Source organism: Myxine glutinosa, chromosome 5 (assembly GCF_964187855.1).
Source record: "Myxine glutinosa chromosome 5, kmMyxGlut1.1, whole genome shotgun sequence".
In the NCBI taxonomy this organism is placed as follows: Eukaryota; Metazoa; Chordata; class Myxini; order Myxiniformes; family Myxinidae; genus Myxine; species Myxine glutinosa.
This window is the reverse complement of record NC_136265.1, coordinates 68,061,367-68,085,224: the sequence shown is the minus strand read 5'-3', so window position 1 is coordinate 68,085,224 and position 23,858 is coordinate 68,061,367. Positions and strand designations below refer to the sequence as shown.

At 48.7% G+C, this 23,858-nt stretch overlaps 2 protein-coding genes across 7 annotated transcripts in view; both read left to right on the top strand.

Annotated features, from left to right (window-relative positions):
- The window catches only part of LOC137427481 (uncharacterized), a 40,987-nt gene that overhangs the window by 2,784 nt on the left and 14,345 nt on the right, over positions 1–23,858 (top strand). For all 6 annotated transcript variants that reach the window (XM_078778134.1, XM_078778139.1, XM_078778138.1 and 3 more), the window contains exons 2-6: positions 1,008–1,174; positions 1,253–1,315; positions 6,270–6,332; positions 8,522–8,575; positions 11,526–11,669. In XM_078778134.1, the coding sequence (XP_078634260.1) occupies positions 1,008–1,174; positions 1,253–1,315; positions 6,270–6,332; positions 8,522–8,575; positions 11,526–11,669 (491 nt within the window). The remainder of the gene's footprint in view (positions 1–1,007; positions 1,175–1,252; positions 1,316–6,269; positions 6,333–8,521; positions 8,576–11,525; positions 11,670–23,858) is intronic.
- Positions 18,455–22,826, top strand: LOC137428099 (uncharacterized). Its single transcript, XM_068118031.2, has one exon. The coding sequence runs from the start codon at positions 18,901–18,903 to the stop codon at positions 22,456–22,458; it is 3,558 nt and encodes a 1,185-aa protein (XP_067974132.2). The 5' UTR covers positions 18,455–18,900; the 3' UTR covers positions 22,459–22,826.

Genomic DNA, 23,858 nt, shown 5'->3' with positions numbered 1-23,858 from the left:
ATTCAAGTTCTCCCAAACTTGTGCCTTCTGGTCCTTGTCTTTGTAATCCGCCACACGCGGATCCCACAGCAGGGGCCTTGCTCTCACTAACTCGATCAACTGTTCTCGGTAGTCGTCCATTTTGTTTCGGAAGTTTTGCCCGGATGTCAGTCTAAAAATAATCAGGTCGACCGAGATCTCCGTTTTCACGCATAGAAAAAGTGTGCATGTTCATTCCGCCTTTCACGCGTGAAACGTGACACGTGAAACGTGAAACATGAAAGGCGTTCTATGGCCCAGAGCAAGTCATACTACGTTTGTCCACTTTTCTTTACACGCGTGAACCGTGAAACGTGAAACGTGAAACGTGAACCGTTAACTTCTATGGCCCAGCAGCCTTACAGTACCGTACTTTACTACATTACCTTACAGCACCATACTTTACTACATTACCTTACAGCACCATACTTTACTACATTACCTTACAGTACCACACTTTACTACACTACCTTACAGCACCATACTTTACTACATTACCTTACAGCACCATACTTTACTACATTACCTTACAGTACCACACTTTACTACACTACCTTACAGCACCACACTTTACTGCACTTTACCTTACAGCACCATACTTTACTACATTACCTTACAACACCATACTTTACTACATTACCTTACAGTACCACACTTTACTACACTACCTTACAGCACCACACTTTACTACACTACCTTACAGCACTATACTTTACTACATTACCTTACAGTACCGTACTTTACTACATTACCTTACAACACCATACTTTACGACATTACCTTACAGCACCATACTTTACGACATTACCTTACAGCACCATACTTTACGACATTACCTTACAGCACCATACTTTACGACATTACCTTACAGTACCGTACTTTACCACACGCTACCTTTAAATACCATACTTTACCACACCCGACCTTACTGTACTGGTGTACTGTACCGTACTATACTCACCCCCACCCCCACCCCCACTACCTTACAGTCCTCTTCGATGCGCCATGAACCGAGATGTCTCCGGTGAAGATCACAGGTCGAACCCCCCGGGATCCACGAGCGGTTCCGATGGCGGAAACTCGGTCGTTCTGGGAGATTCTCCCTCAGATCGCGGGTCCAGGGTCGGTCCACCCGAGGATGAAGACCCGGGACCCGGTACGTGTCGTTCTCTCCGCACCGTCACCTTCTGCTGGTTCCTGAAAGTTTCGTTTCAATGGATTGTTTTTGTTTCAGGTGTTATTGTGAAGGTGAAGGTGAAGTCCGAGTTCGTCGATGATTCGTTCCCTCAACATGAAGGTTTGAACCACAAACACATTTTACTTGTAAATTTACAAATAAAAATGTCAAATTGTCAAAGAGATTGTTTTCTGGAGACATTCCCTTCCTCAAGAACGTGGGATCTTTACCTCCCTTAATCGAAGGCAAGTAGATGACACAGCCTGCTTCATGTTCTAATCATTGATGGAAAGCTCTGGATGTGAATCACCAGGACAGCAGTTTGTAGTCGGGTCGAGAATCCAATCCACAAGAGACATCTCGTACTCGAGTTCACTCCTCGTGATCTGTCATGTCATCCCGAACATTCTCGAACAGACAGTGTATTTGGGATAATTTATTAAATAATATAATGAAGCGCTGTGCTACGCGCGCTTACTTGCACAACAAGAAGGAAGCGGACAACGCGGTAAGTTTAAGTGTCTTTATTAAAAGAGGTCACTGTAGCACTGGCGCGCTCCGGGCTGTGCACCCGGTGTATATCCCACGGCCACGCCTACCCCTCGGGCGTGGCCGCCGCCCACTTGGTGCGTGGAATGATGCCCTCACGCCAGTGAGCTTTCGTGTCTGCCACACGCGCCCCCCCAGAATTCCCGCGCACCTGGAGGGCCAGTTTGCGGGGCAAATGGATGACCCGGCCGAAGCGCCCTCTGGCGACCGGTGGCGTCCGGGGTGCAGGGATGCCAGCCGGGATGCCTCTGGCTGCACCCGGGATGGGTGCAGGACCGAGGGGCGGCGTGCCGGCGGTACTGGGCGGTGCCGGGGGTCCGCCCGCAGGGGGGCGGCCCCGACGCGGGGGCCGAGCCACCGGCGGTGGGTGGTCCACGTCGAGGTGGGCCGGCTTGAGGCGATCCACCGAGACGCGGTCGGGAGTACCGCCAATGTCCAAGGTGAAGTGCTTCGCCCCGGTCTCCAGCACGCGGAAAGGCCCGTCGTACGGGGGCCGCAGTGGTGTCCGGTGGGCGTCGTGCCGGACGAAGACGTACTCCGCGGTGCGAAGCTCCGAGGTGACGTGCGTAGGCGGGTGCCCGTGGTGCGCCGTTGGCACCGGGGCGAACCTCCGGGCTGTCTCCTGCAGCGCGGAGCGCTCCTGCGCCGCGGACCATGGTGCCGTGGGGTCGGGGAGGAACTCGCCCGGCACCCGCAGCGGTTGTCCGAAGACCAACTCCACCGCGGATACGCGCAGGTCGTCCTTGGGCGCTGTCCGGAGGACCAGCAGGACCCAGGGGAGCCTGTCGACCCAGCCGCTGTCGCGGAGGGTGGCCCGGAGCGTGGCCTTCAACGAGCGGTGGAACCGCTCGCACAGGCCTTTGGCCTGGGGGTGGTAGGCCGTGGTTCGGTGCAGCTGGACCCCGAGCCCCCGCGTGACCACCCCCCAGAGCTCCGAGGTGAACTGCGGGCCGCGGTCGGACGAGATGTCCGAGGGGGCGCCGAACCGGGCGACCCAGGTGGCGATGAACGCCTGTGCGACATCCGCTGCCGTCGTCGCCGCCAAAGGCACGGCCTCTGGCCACCGGGTGGTGCGGTCCACCATTGTCAGGACATGGGTGAAACCCCACGAGGGGGGGGCAGAGGTGTCACCAGGTCCACGTGTACGTGGTCGAACCTTCGTTCCGGCACCGTGAACGGGGCCAGTGGGGCCTGGGTGTGCCGGTGCACCTTCGCACGCTGGCACGCGAGGCACGTCCTGGTCCAGCCGCGGACGGCCTTCCGGAGGCCATGCCAGACAAACTTGTCGGCGACCAACCTCTGGGAGGCCTTCGTGCCTGGGTGGGACAGGCCGTGGATGGCGTCAAGAACCTGGCGCTGCCAGCCCGCGGGCACAATGGGGCGAGGCCGCCCGAGGGAGACGTCGCACAAGAGGGCCGCGCCGTTGAACGGCACCTCGGTGACGCGGAGGCCCGTGACGGCGGTCCGCAAGGCCTGGACGCCGGGGTCGGCGGCCTGGTCCGCCACCATCCGGGCATAGTCGATGTCAAGGTGGACTGTGTGGGCGACGGACCGGGAAAGGCAATCCGCCACCGGGTTGTCCTTCCCCGCGACGTGCCGGATGTCTGTTGTATATTCGGACACGGCCGAGAGGTGACGCTGCTGCCGGGCCGACCACGGCTCAGCGACCTTGCCCATCGCGAAGACCAGTGGCTTGTGGTCGACGAAGTCCGTGAACGCACGGCCCTCGAGCAGATGGCGGAAGTGCCTGACCGCCAGGTGAAGCCCGAGCAACTCACGGTCGGAGGTACTATAGCGGCGTTCGGGCGGGCGAAGCTGCCGGCTGAAGAACGCCAGCGGTTGCCAAGCACCACGCACCCATTGCTCGTGCACCGCGCCCACCGCGTAGTCCGAGGCGTCGGTGGTGAGGGCGATCGGTGCATCAGGCGCCGGGTGCGCGAGCATGGTGGCGTTGGCCAAGGCGAGCTTCGCGCCGACGAACGCCGCATCCATCTGCTCGGTCCAGGTAACATCACCTTTGCCCGGCTTCCCCCGGAGGGCCTCGTGCAAGGGGTGCAGGAGCTGGGCAATGCGGGGCAGGAACCGATGGTAAAAGTTCACCATGCCCAGGAACTCCTGGAGCCCCTTGATTGTGCGGGGGCGCGGAAACCCCTTCACCGCCTCCACCTTGGCCGGTAGGGGGACGGCCCCGTGCCTGGTGACGCGGTGCCCCAAAAAGTCGATGCCGGCGACGCCGAACCGGCACTTGGCGGGGTTCACGATGAGGCCATGCTGGCCCAGACGTTCGAAGAGCGTGCGGAGATGGTGAAGGTGCTCTTCGCGGGACACGCTGGCGACGAGGATGTCGTCCAGGTAGACGTAGACAAAATCCAAGTCGCGCAAGACGCTGTCCATTAGTCGCTGGAACGCCTGAGCCGCATTCTTCAAACCGAAGGGCATCCAAAGAAATTCGAAAAGCCCGAACGGCGTGATGACCGCCGTCTTCGGGATGTCCTCCGGCCTGACGGGGACCTGATGGTAGCCGCGTATGAGGTCCACCTTCAAAAAGAAGGACATGCCCTCCAACCGGGCGGAGAAGTCCTGGATGTGGGGGACGGGGTAGCGGTCGAGGGTGGTGGCGTTGTTGAGGCGCCGGTAGTCCCCGCACGGTCGCCATCCCCCGCCGGGCTTTGGCACGATGTGAAGCGGCGATGCCCAAGCACTCTGGGAGCGCCGCACGATGCCGAGCCGTTCCAGCATAGCGAACCCCGCTTTAGCTACTGCGAGCTTCGTCGGCTCGAGGCGGCGTGCCCGGGCATAGACCGGTGGCCCGGCGGTGGGGATGTGGTGTTCCACCCCGTGCTTGACGGCCCCCGCCGAGAAGGTGGGCCGCGTGAGGGCCGGGAAACCCGCGAGGAGGCGGGTGAATTCGTTCGCTGCCGGAAGCGTACAGATGAACCTGGCCGGAACCGAACCGCTCAGCAAGCCGCTCAGTGAGCCGCTCGATGAGTCGCTCCGGCAGCTGCTCAACGAGGCGGGCAGCGCGCAAGCGAGCGAGCTGAACGTCTCAGCCTGGACAAGCCTTCTGTGCTTTACGTCGACCAACAGGCCATTGGCACAGAGGAAGTCCGCGCCGAGCAGTGCCATAGGCACGTCGGCAGTGACGAACGACCACCGGAAAACCTGCCCTCCGAACCGCAGAGAAAGGCAGCGTTTTCCGTACGTGCGAATGGACGTACCGTTGGTGGCAAGCAGCGCGGGGCCCTGGCCCGCGGACTGCTTGTCGGATGTACCGGCGGGAACGACACTCACCTGCGCTCCCGTGTCGCACAGGTAACGGCGCCCAGATAAGGTGTACGTGATGAACAGTAGGCTGTTTGCACGGCCGGCGCTCATTGCCACTACCGAGGGCCGGCCCGGGCGTTTCCCGACCTGCCGAATGAGCACGGCGGGCGACATTGCCGAGCCTTGTTGCCGAACTGGGCGTGGAAAAAACACCAGGTTTGCGGCGAAGGTGGCGGAGGCCGCTGTTTTCTCCACTGCGGTGGGCGGGGCGTGGCGGCGGACACGAAATGCGCATCAGCCTCGAGATCCACGAGGTGTGGTGCATCAGCATCAGGGTCAGCATCAGCATCAGCCCCGATAGCCGCGACGGCCACGCCAAAACTTTCCTGGGTGTCCAAAGCCGCGAAGAACCTGTCGGCCTCGGCAGTGAGAGCTCGGGGTTCCGTCGTCGCAGAACCGGCCAACGCGAGGCGGACTCGTGCCGGCAGCTGGCGTCTAAACAACGCCCGGAATAGAGCGTCCGGGGTTTCGTCGCCCAACAACGACAGCATATGGTCCATGCGGACCGACGGTCGCGTGTCACCGAGCTCGGGGAGGTCCAGGAGGCGGTCGGCCCGATCGTCCACCGTGAGGCCGAACGTGGCGAGGAGGAGACGCTTGATCGCCTCGTACCTGCCGTCGGCCGGTGGGTTCCTCAGGACCGACACGACGCGGCTGGCCGTGCCGGGCCCGAGGGAGGCGACCACGTGGCAGTACCTGGTCTCGTCCACCGTGATGCCTTGAAGTCGGAACTGGGCTTCCGCCTGCAGGAACCATACTTCAGCTTGCGTCTCCCAGAACTCGGGGAGTTTGATCGTAACCGCGTTGTTTGCCATTGCGATGGCGTATTCGGTCGGTCAGTGACGGCTGATCCAACGTCGCAGGGTCACCAAATGAAGCGCGGTGCTACGCGCGCTTACTTGTACAACAAGAAGGAAGCGGACAACGCGGTAAGTTTAAGTGTCTTTATTAAAAGAGTCACTGTAGCACTGGCGCGCTCTGGGCTGCGCACCCGGTGTATATCCCGCGGCCACGCCTACCCCTTGGGCGTGGCCGCCGCCCACTTGGTGCGTGGAATGATGCCCTCACGCCAGTGAGCTTTCGTGTCCGCCACAATAATATGAATACATTTTCACTCATTTCAGTGAAACATCGCAGGGGAGATTGTTTTTATTCATAAATGTTCATGAAAGTTTCATTTACATTGATTGTTTTTCTTCAGATTTTGTGGTGAAGGTGGAGGTGAAGTCCGAGTTTGTCGACGATTTGTCTTCTGTGGACAAAGGTTTGAACCACAACATTCTGCTCCTTGTATTTCAGTGATTATTATATTTACTAGCACGCCTCCCCATGCGTCGTTTCTGAGGGAAAGGCATCTTTGACCATTTCATGGTGTTTTGGGTCTTCATGGTGTTTTGGGTCTTCGGGATGTTTTGGGTCTTCAGGATGTTTTGGGTCTTCGGGATGTTTTGGGTCTTCGGGATGTTTTGGGTCTTCAGGATGTTTTGGGTCTTCAGGGTGTTTGGGGTATTTTGGGTATTCTGGGTCTTTGGTGTGTTTTAGGTCTTCGGGATCTTTTGGGTATTTTGCGTATTTTGGGTCTTTGGGGTCTTTTGGTTATTATGGTTCTTCTGGTTATTATGGGTCTTCGGGGTGTTTTGGGTCTTTGGGGTCTTTTGGGTCTTTTAGGTCTTCGGGGTATTTTGGGTCTTTGGGGTATTTTGGGTCTTCGGGGTATTTTGGGTCTTCAGGGTATTTTGGGTCTTCGGGGTATTTTGGGTCTTCCTGGTCTTTTGGGTTTTCTGTGTCTTTTGGGTATTTTGGGTCTTTGGGGTATTTTGCATATTTTGGGATTTTTGGGGTATTTTGGGTCTTTGGGGTATTTTGGGTCTTTGGGGTATTTTGGGTCTTCGGGGTCTTTTGGGTCTTCGGGGTCTTCTGGGTATTTTGGGTCTTCTGGGTATTTTGGGTCTTTGGGTCTTTTTGAGCCTCAGGGCCTTCAAGGGTATTTTGGGTCTTTGAGTTGTTTTGGGTCTTTGGGGTCTTCAGGGTCTTTTGGATCCTCTGGGTGTTAGAGTATTTTGGGTCTTTGGGGTGTTTTGGGTCTTCTGGGTCTTCGGTGTCTTCATGATCTTTTGTTTCCTCTGGGTCTTGAAGGGTCTTTGGGGTATTTTGGTTCTTTGGGGGTCTTCAGGGTGTTTTGGGTCTTCAGGGTATTTTGCATATTTTGGGTCTTCGGGCTCTTTTGGGGTATTTTGGGTCTTTGGGGTGTTTTGGGTCTTCGGTGTCTTCATGATCTTTTGTTTCCTCTGGGTCTTGAAGGGTCTTTGGGGTATTTTGGTTCTTCGGGATATTTAACGGTCTTTGGGGTCTTCAGGGTGTTTTGGCTCTTCGGGGTGTTTTGGCTCTTCGGGGTGTTTTGGCTCTTCGGGGTGTTTTGGCTCTTCGGGGTGTTTTGGCTCTTCGGGGTGTTTTGGCTCTTCGGGGTGTTTTGGCTCTTCGGGGTGTTTTGGCTCTTCGGGGTGTTTTGGCTCTTCGGGGTGTTTTGGCTCTTCGGGGTGTTTTGGCTCTTCGGGTTGTTTTGGCTCTTCGGGGTGTTTTGGCTCTTCGGGGTGTTTTGGCTCTTCGGGGTGTTTTGGCTCTTCGCGGTGTTTTGGCTCTTCGGGGTGTTTTGGCTCTTCGGGGTGTTTTGGCTCTTCGGGGTGTTTTGGCTCTTCGGGGTGTTTTGGCTCTTCGGGGTGTTTTGGCTCTTCGGGGTGTTTTGGCTCTTCGGGGTGTTTTGGCTCTTCGGGGTGTTTTGGCTCTTCGGGGTGTTTTGGCTCTTCGGGGTGTTTTGGCTCTTCGGGGTGTTTTGGCTCTTCGGGGTGTTTTGGCTCTTCGGGGTGTTTTGGCTCTTCGGGGTGTTTTGGCTCTTCGGGGTGTTTTGGCTCTTCGGGGTGTTTTGGCTCTTCGGGGTGTTTTGGCTCTTCGGGGTGTTTTGGCCCTTCGGGGTGTTTAGGCCCTTCGGGGTGTTTAGGCCCTTCGGGGTGTTTTGGCCCTTCGGGGTGTTTTGGCCCTTCGGGGTGTTTTGGCCCTTCGGGGTGTTTTGGCCCTTCGGGGTGTTTTGGCCCTTCGGGGTGTTTTGGCCCTTCGGGGTGTTTTGGCTCTTCGGGGTGTTTTGGCTCTTCAGGGGTCTGGGTGGTCTTAGGGGAATTAAAGGGTTGTCAAAGGTCTGAGGGGTCTCAGCAGTCTAAACGTAATTAAGAGGGTGGTAATTTTATTTGAAGAAGAAAAAGACGTTTTAGTCGCATATAAACATACATAACGACATAACCATATACGTTTGCTCTATTATGATAAGATAGGAAGTTCTTCTTCAGACTCGGAATAAACGTGCACGTAGCGAGGGTTGTGAGGGAATCGCTTGGTCACCAACATGTTATCCTGATCATGGAGATTCTCGAGACACCATGGGACGATCGTTTGTTTTTACAGATTTTGAACAGAAGCTGAACGTGGATCCTGAACTTGGTGATTGTCCCAGAAAAGGTAACTGTTTCAAACTATTCATAAGATTTTGTTTCACAGCACAAGTCACCGGCTGTACCAAAATGCATGAAGTGGTGTACTTGTTGTGTTTCAAATAGTTTCTTGTTGTTCCTGATGGAAACAAATTGTTTCAAAATGCTGATTACATGTCAAAGCATGCACACACCAGTCATGAACAGCGTGTACATAATGGCAGTGAAAAGGTCGGAGATTAACATCACAGCAGAATGTGATAGGACGTGGAATGTGGGAAGGATTCATCAGGGGATTCGGGAAAGATGAACGACAGGGAAGAATCATCATAAAAAGGTAAAGAGAGAAGCAAATGCTTCTGGTATGACGGGTAGAGGGGAACGATAAGAGATAAAATTGCCCCGAGTGGGCTGGCGGTCACCTCTTGAGGTTGTAGTCCAGACCATTGCTGATTTTTGGGGACCCCCCCGGATTCCCTGATAGGCCCCCTGACACAAAATCGAAAAATCTAGGAATGGGCGATCCTGAGTTCCTTATCACGTCACTGAATTCAACCTCAAACTATTGTTGAGTTCAACATAGGCCAAAAGGTCAACATAGGCCAAGTTTCTAAAATCTTCAATTTTCATCCAATTGACTTGAAATTTGAAGAGGATTTGCATATCAGGTCACTAAATTCAACCACCAATTATTTTTGAGGTCAAAAGGTCAACATAGGCCTAATTTCTAAAATTGAGATATTGGGCCAAAAACTGTATATATCATATTGTTATGAATTTTGGGGTAGAGTGATGTATAGATCAGGTAGATCTGTGTAGGTATCATGCTCCGACCTTCGTGAAGAAGAAGAACCATTTTGATGTGCATAAGCAGGGACCTGTTTAGCCCGAATGTCGGATTAAGTGTATATTTGTCCCCTTCACAAGGGGGCGGGGCTTGTTAACTAGTTTAGGGCATAAAGGTAAATTATCCCTTGTAAGTCTTACCCTTTGTGATCTATCCTTTGTCCCGTATGGCACAACACCACAGACGCTAGAAAAGGCCCATTAGCACACACAAATTAAATCCAACCCCCCCCACCCCCCCCCCCCCCCCCCACAATAAAACTCACCAAAAGCCATTTCGGGACACTGCCGAAGGAGCCGCAGCCAGCTACTTCACCAGCTGGCATAGCAACACTCATCGCACAGGCAGGCCGGGAGCCATGCCCAGAAGGACTCGCTATTGGGCAGGAGTCGACCAACCAAAGGCTAAAGTAAGGAAGGACTGGTGATTGGCCAGGGGTGGGGCAAGAAGCTTCCCTCAGATTGGTGGAAGGAAGGGAGCAAGAAGCGACATACTGATTGGCCACTGACCGATGGCATGAGGAGGAGAGTGCGAAGCGCTCGGCCAATGGGGAGGGACTGACGCGAGAAGAACAAGGGAGAGGTTGAGAGGCGACGGACTGGTTGGCAGAGAGAGAGAGCTGACGTCACGAGGCGGCTGATAAAACAACTCGCTGGCCGGCATTTTGCCTTCTCGTTTTGGATCGCTTCTCGTTTGGACCTTCTTCTCGTTTGGACTGCCTTCTCGTGTTGGACTTCCCTTCTCGTTCTGGATTCCTCTTACCCTGGACCCTTGCTTGTTGGGCGACGAAGGACGGTGGAGAGACGGTCGAGCGCTGACGATTCTCCCCTGTGTTCACATGCGAGCGACGAGCGTACAAGCGAGGATTGCCGCTGCAGCGTACGCTGGCCTAGCATGGCGCGTCGAGGCCTGGTTCGCACCAACGACCGGGTGGCCTTCCTCCCGCCAACACCGGAGCCACGTCCGGACTGCATGCCCAAGCCCGACGATCCCTGACACACCATCCGATTGAGATAAGCACACACACTACACACAATGGTTCTTTTCATTTAAATATTCCCTTGTGTTTTCGACATCTGGTGTGGGAGCGCTCCATTTTAGAAACATTAGTTAGTAACCGGCGCGTTTTCTTGTTCCTGGCATTCCGTTGTTCATAAACCCTTATATTATTTTCCTCTGTATATTCTAAACCTGTTCCCGCTTGAGTTAATTTCCTACAGGATTGAAGGCTGCCGCGTGGGACCGTCAGGTAAAAGCTTCCCGCTTCTTCTTCTTCCTCTTCTTCTTCTTCTTCTTCTTCTTCTTCTCTCTTCCACCCACGTGTAGATACATAATCCGTATTTGAGTAACGCCTCGAATAACGCTTGATTTGCTATCTGTGATTCCCCTGTATTAACCAAGGGGGAGTCACGCGACAATATTTACAAAGTTGTGAATGGGTCATGACAAAACTAGGTGGGTTTGCGTTGGTTAGGTGCTTAGAACAAGCCGATTCGATTTTGGTTCAGATCCAGCCTATCGGTGGGAAACAAAACGTATATTGTTCAGCCTGTTGGAGGTCGTTCTCCTTTGTTCTGGTTTGCTAAGTGTAGCTCTGAAAGATTTTTACCTCCCGCACACAAAGTGAAAAGTGTAGTTGCGCAATCGGTCGCGTGTGTATGTACGTGTCTGTGTTTTGTAAAGAGTGTACATCGAAAACCGTTCAACTGAGACAATTAAAACTTTACCACGGGTTACTTCGATGACGCCCACCCCCTCCGAACTTACATGGTGAATTAAACAAATCTGCTCGACATGGTTTTGTGAAAATGTGGGGGTGTGCACATTTAATGAGCTTCCAAATTAGCTTTTTGGGAAATTTCAACTGAACATATCAGCCAATTTTTTTTTTTTTGAAGTTTCATTAGTATTTGGCAAATGACAGCTTAATCCTTCATTGGTGAACTTAAAGGAGATATCAGTTTGGTGGAGAAGTGTTCCATTCAGGGAAGGGAGCTGGTTTGGCAATTGGTCCATAGCACTCATTTTGACTGAGCTAGACTGAGGTCCACAACTGAGCTTTGACAATATAATTTAAAAAAATATATATTGTTTTTGTTTTCTTCCTTGTAATAAACTTTAGGATTTGCAGGTGAAGCTCATCCACTGAAGACAGAAAATTTCCAAATACACGTTCTTCAGTCTGCCCAGGATGCTCTGAGCAATGAGAGTTCAAAGCAGGAACCTTGTGATTCTCCTCCCAAAGACCCCAGCGATGATACTCACCTGCCCAAAGGTAATCGGAGGCAGACACAGGACACTGCACTCCTCGGTGTTTTATGAACCTCTCTATGATATAATCGTTCAATTCCACATTATGTAGATGGACCGATCCTTTTAAACAATGCGTGTTCACACAGACTTGTTTATACAAACCACACGTCGATATCAAGTAAATTAAATGTACCGAGCATGTTTAACGTACTTCTTTTACATCTGTTCCTTTCGGAAGAGGGTTCGGAAGAGGGTTAGAAAGCAGTATTCAGGATTGCAAAGCAGATAGCGAAAGAGAGGTGTGATGTGATGGGGGTGAGTTGCTTGAAGGATGAAGTGGGACAAATCGTTGTCGACCCAGATGGAATTAAAGGAAGATGGAAAAGATATATGGAAATGCTGTTGAATACAGAGAATGAATGGGATGGCAACATAGAGAGTAACCCTGTTTTAGGACCGGCAGAGAAGATAACTGAGAAGGAAGTTGAGGAAGCGATAAAAGCAATAAAAAAACAAACCACCTTTAGAGGCCATTTTTCCCCGCAAGCGGGGGTTGGCCTTTTTCGGGAACTGTGGTTGTTGTTGTTTTTCGGTCCCCTTTTTGAAGCAATGTTTTACGGCCGGATGCCCTTCCTGACGCCAACCCTTTTTGCCGCCTTTAACGACAAGCAATAAAGCGATAAAGCAATGAAGCGATAAAAGCAATGAAGGGTAGAAAAGCGGGAGGGCCGACGGGAGTTGTGGGAGATATGTTGAAGGCAGCAGGAAGTTGGGGTGTGAAGAGAATGACAGAGATCTGTAATCTGGTGGTGAAAGAAGGCCGCATTCCAGTGGATTGGGAACTGAGTACCCTCATCCCTCTATACAAGGGGAAAGGTGACCCTCTGGAGTGTGGCTCGTACCGAGCGATAAAGTTATTGGAGCATGGAATGAAGGTATTGGAAAGGGTGTTGGAGAGGAGGATAAGGAAGAAAGTGAAGATCGACGAAATGCAGTTTGGATTCATGCCAGGAAGAGGAACGACAGACGCGCTTTTCATTGTGAGGCAGTTGCAGGAGAAGTTCATGGAGAAGAGGAAGAAGTTGTTTCTTGGGTTTGTTGATCTGGAGAAAGCATTCGATAGGGTACCACGCAAAGTATTGACATGGGCATTGAGGAAGTTAGGAGTGGAGGAATGGTTGATCAGAGTAGTGATGGCAATGTACAAAAGAGCGCGCACAGCTGTAAGGACGAAGGACGGGAACAGTGGTGAGTTTGAGGTGAAGGTGGGAGTGCATCAGGGGTCGATACTAAGTCCATTACTATTTGTAGCTGTGATGGAGGTGCTGGCTCAGAACGTAAAGGAGGGTTTACCGTGGGAGTTGTTGTATGCAGATGGTCTGGTGTTGATTGCGGAGGGTGTGGATGGACTGGAGGAAGGGATGAATGCGTGGAGGGAGTGTGTGGAGACAAAGGGTCTGAGGGTGAGTGTCGGAGGGACGAGGGTGATGGCAAGTGGTGAAGCGTGTGGTGAGGTGGAAAGAACTGGGAAGTGGCCCTGTGCTGTGTGTAGGGGGGGTGTCGGAGTGAACTCCATTCAATGTACAGTGTGCGCTGAGTGGGTTCATCAAAAATGTAGTGGTCTGAGAGGGTCATTAACCAGTGTGGCAGCTACATTCGGGTGTGGGGTGTGCACGGAGGGAGCTGCGGATGGAGGGGGTGTTGGGTTGGATCTTGGAGATGGCGTGGGGCTGGAAGGTGTGAGGACATTTTGGTACCTCGGAGACATGCTGGGTGGAGGGGGTGGATCGGACTCGGCGGCGGTTGCTCGAGTGGGATGTGCATGGAGGAAGTTTCGGGAACTGGGTGGCGTGCTGGTGATGGGGGGAGTGTCGTTGAGGCTGGGGGGGGGGGGGGGGTGTGCTGCATGTGTGGGAAGTGTTGTGATTTGTGGGAGCGAGACATGGGTAATAAACGTAGAGCAGCAACGAAGGTTGGAAAGGGTGGAAATGCGAGTGGTTCGTTGGATGTGTGGAGTGTCGTTGGGAGAGAGGAAGACAAGTGATGAATTGCGAAAGATGATGGGAATAGAGCCTGTGGTTGATGCTGTGGAGAGGAGCGGGTTGAGATGGTTTGGTCGTGTGTTGGGGAAGGATGAGGGTGGCTGGTTGGGAAGAGTGATGGAAATGAATGTGGAGGGAGGCGGAGGACGGGGAAGACCGAAAAAGACTTGGCTAGGGATGGTGGAGGAAGAAGTGCGGGCGGGGGGGTTAACAGGGAGGGATGCAGAGGATGGGGCAGGGTGGAGAAGATTGTCATGGGGACCGCAAGGCTAACCCCCGCTCTAGCAGGGAAAATGGCCTTTAAAATGCATGTTGTTGTTGTTGTTGTTTTACATCTGTTCCTTTAGATTAATGAGACACATTAAGCTAAAGTTTTCAAATACCGTTTAACCATCCAACACTGCAAAAATTTTTTTTTTTTTTAAAGTAAAACGTCCTTTTTATTTACACTTGACTGTCAATAAATTGTCGAGAAATGGAAAATTACATTTTTTTTTTTTTTTTTAACAATAAAAGCTTGTAAATCGACCCAACTCACCTTGCAGCACACTCACAGCTCCAAATCATGAGGGAAACATTCTCAAAATGATGTCAAAATGAAAGGATGGTAAATCATTGTGCAATGCAACACAATTTAAAACTGGCAAAACTGACGCGGTGAAATTATTATTTTTATTTTTTTGGCACACCATACTCGTCCATGAATTAATATTTTGATATTTGATATTTTGCACATCATACACACTATAGTTTTATTCTCTCAGTGACTTTTCAATCACTTGATCTGTGATTTTTGACATCCGGCAGCAATGTCAGAAAAAGAGCAAGAGTGATCTTCCTATCTGAGATGAAGCAAACCCATCCCTCTCTGTACCCACCGTACCCAGTCGTACCCAGCTGCTCCTGGACTCTGTGTCCTTTCCTCCTGACAAGGTGGAAAAGTTTCTGTCAACCCTCGACTCTGATTCTGCAACTGGACCTGACGGCATCAGCCCACGGGTCCTAAAAACCTGTTCTTCCGCTCTTTCACTCCCTCTCTCTGTTCTCTTCACCCTCTCTTTTGCTCAAGGTCATCTTCCATCTGCTTGGAAATCTGCCAACATCACCGCTTTGCACAAAAAAGGTGCAAAAACAGATCCCAGCAACTACAGACCAGCCTTCTCCCAATTATCAGCAAAGTCATGGAATCCATCATTGCTTCAGATATGAAATCTTTCCTCTTCTCCAATGGCTTGATCTCTGATCATCAATTTGGTTTCAGACCTGGTCACTTTACTCTGGACATGCTGCTTCTGCTTTCTCAACAATGGATGGAGGTCCTCAATGCCAAACAGGAAATTAGAGCAGTCTCCCTTGACATATCACGTGCCTTCGATACGGTCTGGCACCCCGCTCTGCTCACCAAACTATCCTCTTTTGGTATCCATGGAAATCTCCACGCATGGCTGGCGGACCTCCTCTCTAGTCGTAGTCAACGTGTGGCCCTGAATGGGTTTCTATCATCTCCTCTTCCTGTTCAGGCTGGAGTTCTTCCCCAAGGCAGTGTTCTCGGCCCTGTGCTTTTTCTGGTCTTCATCAATGATCTCTCTGACTCTCTTGAAAATCCTCTCTATCTCTTTGCTGATAACTCTACTCTCTGTCGCTCCATTCTTCATCCCTCAGATCGGCAGTCTGCAGCCTCCTCACTCTCTGCAGGCCTGGACAAAATCACAGACTGGGCAAACAAGTGGAACATGTCTTTCAATCCTGACAAATCTCACACTCTTACGATGTCTCTCCGAAAAGACCGACTGGACAACCCTCCCATCCACTTTCTGAATAATCCTCTCCAAGAAGTTCTGTCACTCAAGCTTTTGGGTCTCACTAACTGCCATGATCGTTCCTGGGAAAACCACATTTCAAATCTGGCCTCCAAAGCCAGTCGCCGACTGGGCATCCTCCGTCGTGCGAAGTCCTTCCTTGGCACACCTGAGCTCCTCACCACATACAAGGCTTTCATCCGCAGCTCAATGGAATACTGCTCTCCCCTCTGGGCTGGTGCTCCTGCCTCACACCTAGCTCGTCTTCACGCTGTTGAAACCAAAGCATTCAGAATCATTGGAATCTCCCGCGATGAAGCTAACTCCAAGGGCCTCTCACTCCCTCACCGCAGGCAGGTTGGTGGTCTTTCCGTCTTCTACCGACTCCTCTCTGGCCTTGCCCCCCTAGCTCTCTCTGGGCTCTGTCCCGCAAATATTCATACAGGTCGCACAAGATCTGCCTGCAACCCTCTTATGGTTAAACTGCCAAAATCAAGACTCTCTGCTCACCTTCACTCCATTCCTCTTTTCTCCCGCCTCTGGAACAAACTCCCTCACTCTCTTCAATCCCACTCCACCCTCCAGGTCTTTAAAACAGCTGTTCACCACCATCTCTTATCTTCCCCCATCCAAAACTTTGATCTTTTCTACCCCCGCTAATTTCACCCCAATTCCACTTTTTTGAAATACCAACTTCTGTCCTGGAAGTCCTTGGTGTCCTTGTGTTTTATACTTCTCCCTCCCCCCCCCCCCCCCCTTCCCACGCCTCCTCCCCCCAAGCCCTCTCCCTTCCACACATCTCCCTGCTCTCAAATGTTGTGTTTGTGTGCTTCCCCTTCTCTCCCCATCTTGTCTTCCGCTCCCTCTTTTTATATATTTTGTTTGTCTGGTTGATTTGTTTGTGAAGTAAATGTTAGCTCCTTCACGAGCTTCGATTCAGTATACAAAAAAAAAAAAAAAAAAAAAACACAGCAGGAGACGGAGTTTTGCAATTGCGTTCGTGCACGTCCTGTAACTTTATTACTGTTTGAAATTTTGAAAACAAAATTTCAACAAAGCTTTTATTATGAGAATATGGAGAAGACAAATTAATAATTTTGTCAAAAGGGCAAAAGTCAGCATCACATAAAATCGTTAATTTTTATCCAATTGACCTGAACTTTTAAGAATTTGCATATTTGGTCACTGTATTGGTTCACCAATCAAAAGCTAGAAGCCAATTTTTTTTTTTTTGTATACTGAATCGAGGCTCGTGAAAGAGCTTACATTTACTTCACAAACAAATCAACCAGACAAACAAAATACCCAAAAAGAGGGAGCGGAAGACAAGATGGGGAGAGAAGGGGAAGCACACAAACACAACATCCGAGAGCAGGGAGATGTGTGGAAGGGAGAGGGCCCGGGGGGAGGAGGCATGGGAAGGGGGGGGGGGGGGGGGAGGGAGAAGTATAAAACACAAGGACACCAAGGACTTCCTGGACAGAAGTTGGTATTTCAAAAAAGTGTAATTGGGGTGAAATTAGCGGGGGTAGAAAAGATCAAGGTTTTGGATGGGGGAAGATAAGAGATGGTGGTGAACAGCTGTTTTAAAGACTTGGAGGGTGGAGTGGGATTGAAGAGAGTGAGGGAGTTTGTTCCAGAGGTGGGAGAAAAGAGGAATGAAGGAGTGAAGGTGAGCAGAGAGTCTTGATTTTGGCAGTTTAACCATAAGAGGGTTGCAGGCAGATCTTGTGCGACCTGTAGGAATATTTGCGGGACAGAGCCCAGAGAGAGCTGGGGGGTCAAGGCCAGAGAGGAGTCGGTAGAAGACGGAAAGACCACCAACCTGCCTGCGGTGAGTGAGTGAGAGGCCCTTGGAGTTAGCTTCATCGCAGGAGATTCCAATGATTCTGAATGCTTTGGTTTCAACAGCGTGAAGGCGAGCTAGGTGTGAGGCAGGAGCACCAGCCCAGAGGGGAGAGCAGTATTCCATTGAGCTGCGGATGAAAGCCTTGTATGTGGTGAGGAGCTCAGGTGTGCCAAGGAAGGACTTCGCACGACGGAGGATGCCCAGTCGGCGACTGGCTTTGGAGGCCAGATTTGAAATGTGGTTTTCCCAGGAAAGATCATGGCAGATAGTGAGACCCAAAAGCTTGAGTGACAGAACTTCTTGGAGAGGATTATTCAGAAAGTGGATGGGAGGGTTGTCCAGTCGGTCTTTTCGGAGAGACATCGTAAGAGTGTGAGATTTGTCAGGATTGAAAGACATGTTCCACTTGTTTGCCCAGTCTGTGATTTTGTCAAGGTCTGCAGAGAGTGAGGAGGCTGCAGACTGCCGATCTGAGGGATGAAGAATGGAGAGACAGAGAGTAGAGTCGTCAGCAAAGAGCTCTCCCCGTCAGTAATTGTTTTATTAAATTAAAAAGTTAAAGGTCAAGGTTGCATAAAATTGTCACTTTTCATCCAATTGACTTGAAATTTTATCTGGATTTACATATTGGGTCACTGAAGCCTATTGCTTTTGAGGTCGTACGGTCAAGGTCACTTAAAATCGTCAATGGTTTTTTTTTTTTTTTTTTTTTTTTTTGCTGTTTTCATCATGTTTAACATACGGAAGAAGTGGAAATCCGAATAAAAAGCGTACTCTTTTTTATTCTGTTTTTACTGTGGCATTGCATTTTTCGATGCTTTGTAGTTTTTCGTTTGTAATTAGTATGCAGTGATGCAATCATATTAAATTGTGCTTATCATGCTTTAGCAGATTCTATCAAGAAAGATTACACGACTCCTACTTGGGCCATTTGTGTATCGCAATCAGTGACCAGTTTGCTTCTTTGGAAAGGTCTAATCAAATGGAAGACCTTCTGCATCCTACTTCCCACTATCTTACTAAAAATTGCAATTAGTCACTGGCTTTTACACCAATACAAGTTTTTATGGCAGACCCAAGGCATCAAAAAGCTACATATGTCGAACAAACAGTTTTGAATGGGCCACCTCGCCAATATTAGAGAATTTAAATTGCGTTAGATGTGGCAATAAATGCAAGTTGTTCCTCCAAGCTTGCCGACTCGATGACAGAAGATGCTATTTGCATTTTTATCTGCCGACTCTGTCCCTTCTCCATTTATAATCTCACGTGGGCATGAAGAACTTGCTAAAACAACTTCATGTTAAAAATATGAAGCTTTCTCCTTCAGAAAGTGTAACCATAAGGCCAATATTTGATCTAATTACAGTGAATAAATATTCATTTTTTCAATAATTTCACACGATTCGTGATTTATTAATCCTATATTTTGGAATTGTCTTTGCAGAAAAACAATTGAAGTCGGTTTCTTGTTCCAAATGTTCACAGTTGTTCTACTCGGACGTTTCTATCATCGAGGATACAACACAGTCGTTGTGTCAGGACATTGATAAGTTTGACAGCATGTCCCACAATTGTCAAAGTTGTATGAAGACACTGAATCAGATCCAAAGGAATAAGCGGCCACACAAGTGTTCTGTGTGCAATGAAACATTTACATCCTTATCATCCATACAAACACATCTAATAATTCACACAGGAGAGAAGTCTCACAAGTGTTGCATGTGCAGCAATGTTTTTCCTTTTTTATCACGATTGAAAATGCATCAACGAATACATACCGTGGAGAAGCCCTTCAATTGCTCTGTGTGTCAAAAGGCCTTCAGTCAAAGAGCAACGTTAAAAAGCCATCAACGAATACATACCGGAGAGAAGCCTTACAAGTGTTCTGTGTGTCAAAAGGCCTTCGCTCACAGAGCCGCGTTAAAAAGCCATCAACGAATACATACCGGAGAGAAGCCTTACAAGTGTTCTGTGTGTCAAAAGGCCTTCGCTCACAGAGCCGCGTTAAAAAGCCATCAACGAATACATACCGGAGAGAAGCCTTACAAGTGTTCTGTGTGTCAAAAGGCCTTCGCTCACAGAGCCGCGTTAAAAAGCCATCAACGAATACATACCGGAGAGAAGCCCTTTGATTGCTCTGTGTGTCACAAGGCCTTCACTTGCGGAACAGCGTTAAAAAGCCATCAACGAATACATACCGGAGAGAAGCCCTTTGATTGCTCTGTGTGTCACAAGGCCTTCACTTGCGGAACAGCGTTAAAAAGCCATCAACGAATACATACCGGAGAGAAGTCTCACAAGTGTTCCATGTGCAGCAATGTTTTTCCTTTTTTATCACGATTGAAAATGCATCAAATAATACATACTGGAGAAAAGCCCTTCAATTGCTCTGTGTGTCACAAGGCCTTCACTCACAGAGCAGCATTAAATAGCCATCGACTAATACATACCGGAGAGAAGCCTCACAAGTGTTCTGTGTGTCACAAGGCCTTCACTCACAGAGCCACGTTAAAAAGCCATCAACTAATACATACCGGAGAGAAGCCTCACAAGTGTTCTGTGTGTCACAAGGCCTTCACTCACAAAGCAACTTTAAAAAGCCATCAACTAATACATACCGGAGAGAAGCCTCACAAGTGTTCTGTGTGTCACAAGGCCTTCGCTCACAGAGCAGCGTTAAAAAGCCATGAAATAGTACACACGGGAGAGAAGCCCTACAAGTGTGCTGTTTGCAGCAAGGTATTTTCTCACAGAAAATCGTTAAGGACTCATCAAAGGATACACACCCGAGGTAAGCCATACAAGTGCACCATATGTCTGAAGGTGCTTACAGGTTTGTCAAACCGACGTGAACATCAAACGATGCATATGGGAGAGAAACCATACAAGTGTTCCTTGTGTCCTCAAGCCTTTACTCAATCGATCCATTTGAACAAACATCGAAGCATACATACTGGATGTGGAGATAACCAACAAGAGAAGTCCTACAAGTGTTCCGTGTGCAACAAGACCTTCGCTCGTTTACCAAACCTACATGGACATCAGAGAATGCATACGGAGAAGCCATACAAGTGTTCCTTGTGTCCGAAGGCCTTTACTCAATCAAATCATTTATACAAACATCAAAGAACACATAACGGAAAGCGTGAGAAACCTCATAAGTGTTCTGTGTGCAGCAAAGCATTCGAATTTTTATCTCAACTGAAAGTACATCAAAGGGTACACACTGGAGAAAGGCCATACGAGTGTTCTACCTGTAACAAGGGGTTTGATCGTTCATCACATTTATATAAACATCAAAAAATACACACAGAAGACAAACCCTACAAATGTTCTGTGTGTATCAAGATGTTTACCAGTTTGTCAAATCTACAAGAACATAAGAGAATGCATATGGGAGAGAAGCCATACATGTCTTCTACCTGTAAGAAGGCGTTTGCTCATTCATCTCATTTAAATCGACATAAAAAAATACACACAGGAGACAAACCCCACAAGTGTTCTGTGTGCAACAAGGCTTTTGCAAGTTTGTCATACTTAGAAGGACATCAGAGAATGCATACGGGAGAGAAACCCCACAAGTGTTTTGTGTGTAACAAGATGTTTGCCAGTTTGTCAAACCTACAAGGACATAAGAGAACACATACGGGTGAGAAGCCATATAAATGTTCCTTGTGTCCAAAGGCCTTTGCTCAATCAAATCATTTAAACAAACATCAAAGAACACACAATGGAGAGAAACCCCACAAGTGTTCCGGTTGCAGCAAGGCATTCGAATTTTTATCAGAATTGAAAATACATCAAAGGATGCACACTGGAGAAAAGCCATACAAGTGTTCTAACTGTAACAAGGTGTTTGCTCGTTCATCACATTTAAATCAACATCAAAAAATACATACAGGAGACAAACCCCACAAGTGTTCTGTGTGCAACAAGGCTTTTGCAAGTTTGTCATACTTAGAAGGACATCAGAGAATGCATACGGGAGAGAAACCCCACAAGTGTTCTTTGTGTCCTAAGGCCTTTACTCAATTGACGCATTTGTATCAACATCAGAAAACACATTCAGGAGTGAAACCCCACAAGTGTTGTGAATGTAATAAGTCCTTTGCTCAATTGTCAATTTTGAAGAGGCATCAAAAATTACACACAGGAGAGAAGCCGTACAAGTGTTCCTTCTGTCATAAGAATTTTGCTGCGAAAGAAACATTAAAACGTCATGAAATATTGCACATAGAGAAGCCCAAGCCACAAGACAGGCCATTCAAGTGTTCTATATGCAGGAAAGTTTTCTCTCTTTCATTTTATTTGCGTAAACATCAAATAATACACTCCGGTGAGAATCCATACAAGTGTTCTGTGTGTCACAAGGATTTTGCAAGTTCATCACAGTTATCCAAACATCAAAGAATACACACTGGAGAGAGGCCGTACAAGTGCTCTGTGTGTCATAAGGCCTTCAAGCGATCGACACATTTGAAGTATCATCAATCAGTGCATGCAAGAGAGAAATCTGCAAAAGGAGATTATCAACAAATACAGAAACCCCACAAGTGTTCCACATGTTTCAAGACATTTGCTCGTGTCGCAACATTGAAAATACATCGAAGAATGCACACGGGAGAGAAACCGTATACATGTTCTATATGTCATAAGGCGTTTTCTCATTCATCGCATTTCCACACTCATCAAAGGACACATACTGGAGAGAAACCATACAAGTGTTCTTTGTGTCACAAAGACTTTGCGTTATTGACGTATTTTAAAAAACATCAAAACGTCCACACAGGAGAAAAGCCTCACAAGTGTTCTGTGTGTAGCAAAGCATTCGCTTGTTCATCTGCTCTACGTAAACATAAAAAAACTCATACCGGAGAGAAGACATACAAGTGTACTTTGTGTCACAAAGCCTTTACCATGTCGAGATATTTAAAACTTCATGAAAAAATCCATACTGGACAGAAGCCCTACACGTGTTCTCATTGCAACAAGGCTTTTACATTATCGTCATACTTGTATCAACATCAAAAAATTCATATGCGAGAGAGGATGAAAATAACCCCAAAAGATCCTGCTGGGAACGAGGAATTGGAAGCAGAATCCAACCGAAAAAATTGATCGAGAAAAATTATAAAATGGAATTTCTGAACATCAAAAAGAACACAAGGAGGTGCAATGGATCCGAAGCTTGGAAAAGAAAAAGTGGCTTCGAGAGGAAATGTCTTGTGTGTTATTTCAGGAAGAACAAATTTGAAAGTATCCGAAAATGCAAAGACTGTACACGTCCTCTTTGCATTCAGACTACTTCTTCTGTGTGATAACATGACAAAAACAGCTAAAAAAAAACAAACGATTGACAATTTTGGGTGACCTTGACCTTTTGACCTAAAAAGCAATGGGTTTTATTGACCCAATATGCAAACCCTGCTTAAATTTCAAGTAAATTGGATGAAATTTGATGATTTTATGCAACCTCGACCTTTGACCTTGAAAAAAATAAATCGGCTTCTATCTTTTGATTGGTGAACAAATTAATTGGCCCAACATGCAAATTCTAAAATTTCAGGTAAATCGGAAGAAAATTGATGATTTTATGCAACCTTGACCTTTGACCTTTTAATCCACCAAAAAAATAAAAATCGGCTTCTTGTTTTTGATTGGTGAACCAATTCAGTGAATCAATATGCATGTTCTAAAAAATTCAGGTAAACGGGATTAAAATTGATGATTTTAGGTGATGCTGACCTTTGACCTTTTGACAAATTTATTACTTTGCCTTCTCCATACTCTCATAGTAAAGCTTTATTGACAATTTGACGACAAAAAAACTCAAATGGTAAAAAAAAGGTTACGGCTTGGATAGACACAGACAGGTTACAGACAGGCACACTGCAAAACCCCATCTCTGATTGCAAACCCCTGTCTCTCGCTGTGTGGGGCATGGGCTAACAAAGAGCGAAAACACCAAACTTCACAATTTTGTGAAACACCAAACTCCAGATAAAAACACCAAATTTTGGTGAAAACACCAAACTTCACAAGCCCTGAAGGGATTCCAAACTTCTGCATAAAGCAACTTCATTCTCTGTACAATTGTATGTACAATGATGCACAACTCAAGCATTCAACCAACTTATGCAAAGGGAAAAGAAAATAGTTGAGTGGCTCGCAGAAGGAAGCATCTTCCTCCTCCCAAAATCTGAGGAAACCCAACCACCTTACAAACATAGGCCAATAACATGTCAAATTAGAACGGCACTCGGTAGAGCGCATGCCTCCGCCAAAATGAACAGTTTATGTTTTGTATCGCACTGATCGGCCATGATTCAGGGGCTGAGGGGGTTCTGTATGCAAAAAATGGCCCCTAGGTTACCCACCTAATTTGGGGAGAGGACCATGTGGGACATCATATTGGCGAGGGTAGACTGTCTGAAATACGGCAATAAGTGAGAAATTCATGGTTTTGTGTAAAATCCGAAAAGTCAAAAAGGCCCTGAAAATTAGGTGTCGGGCAAATT

Coding starts and splice junctions, on each gene's coding strand:
- LOC137428099 (XM_068118031.2), top strand. CDS start 18,901: ATGTCCCACAATTGTCAAAGTTGTATGAAGACACTGAATCAGATCCAA.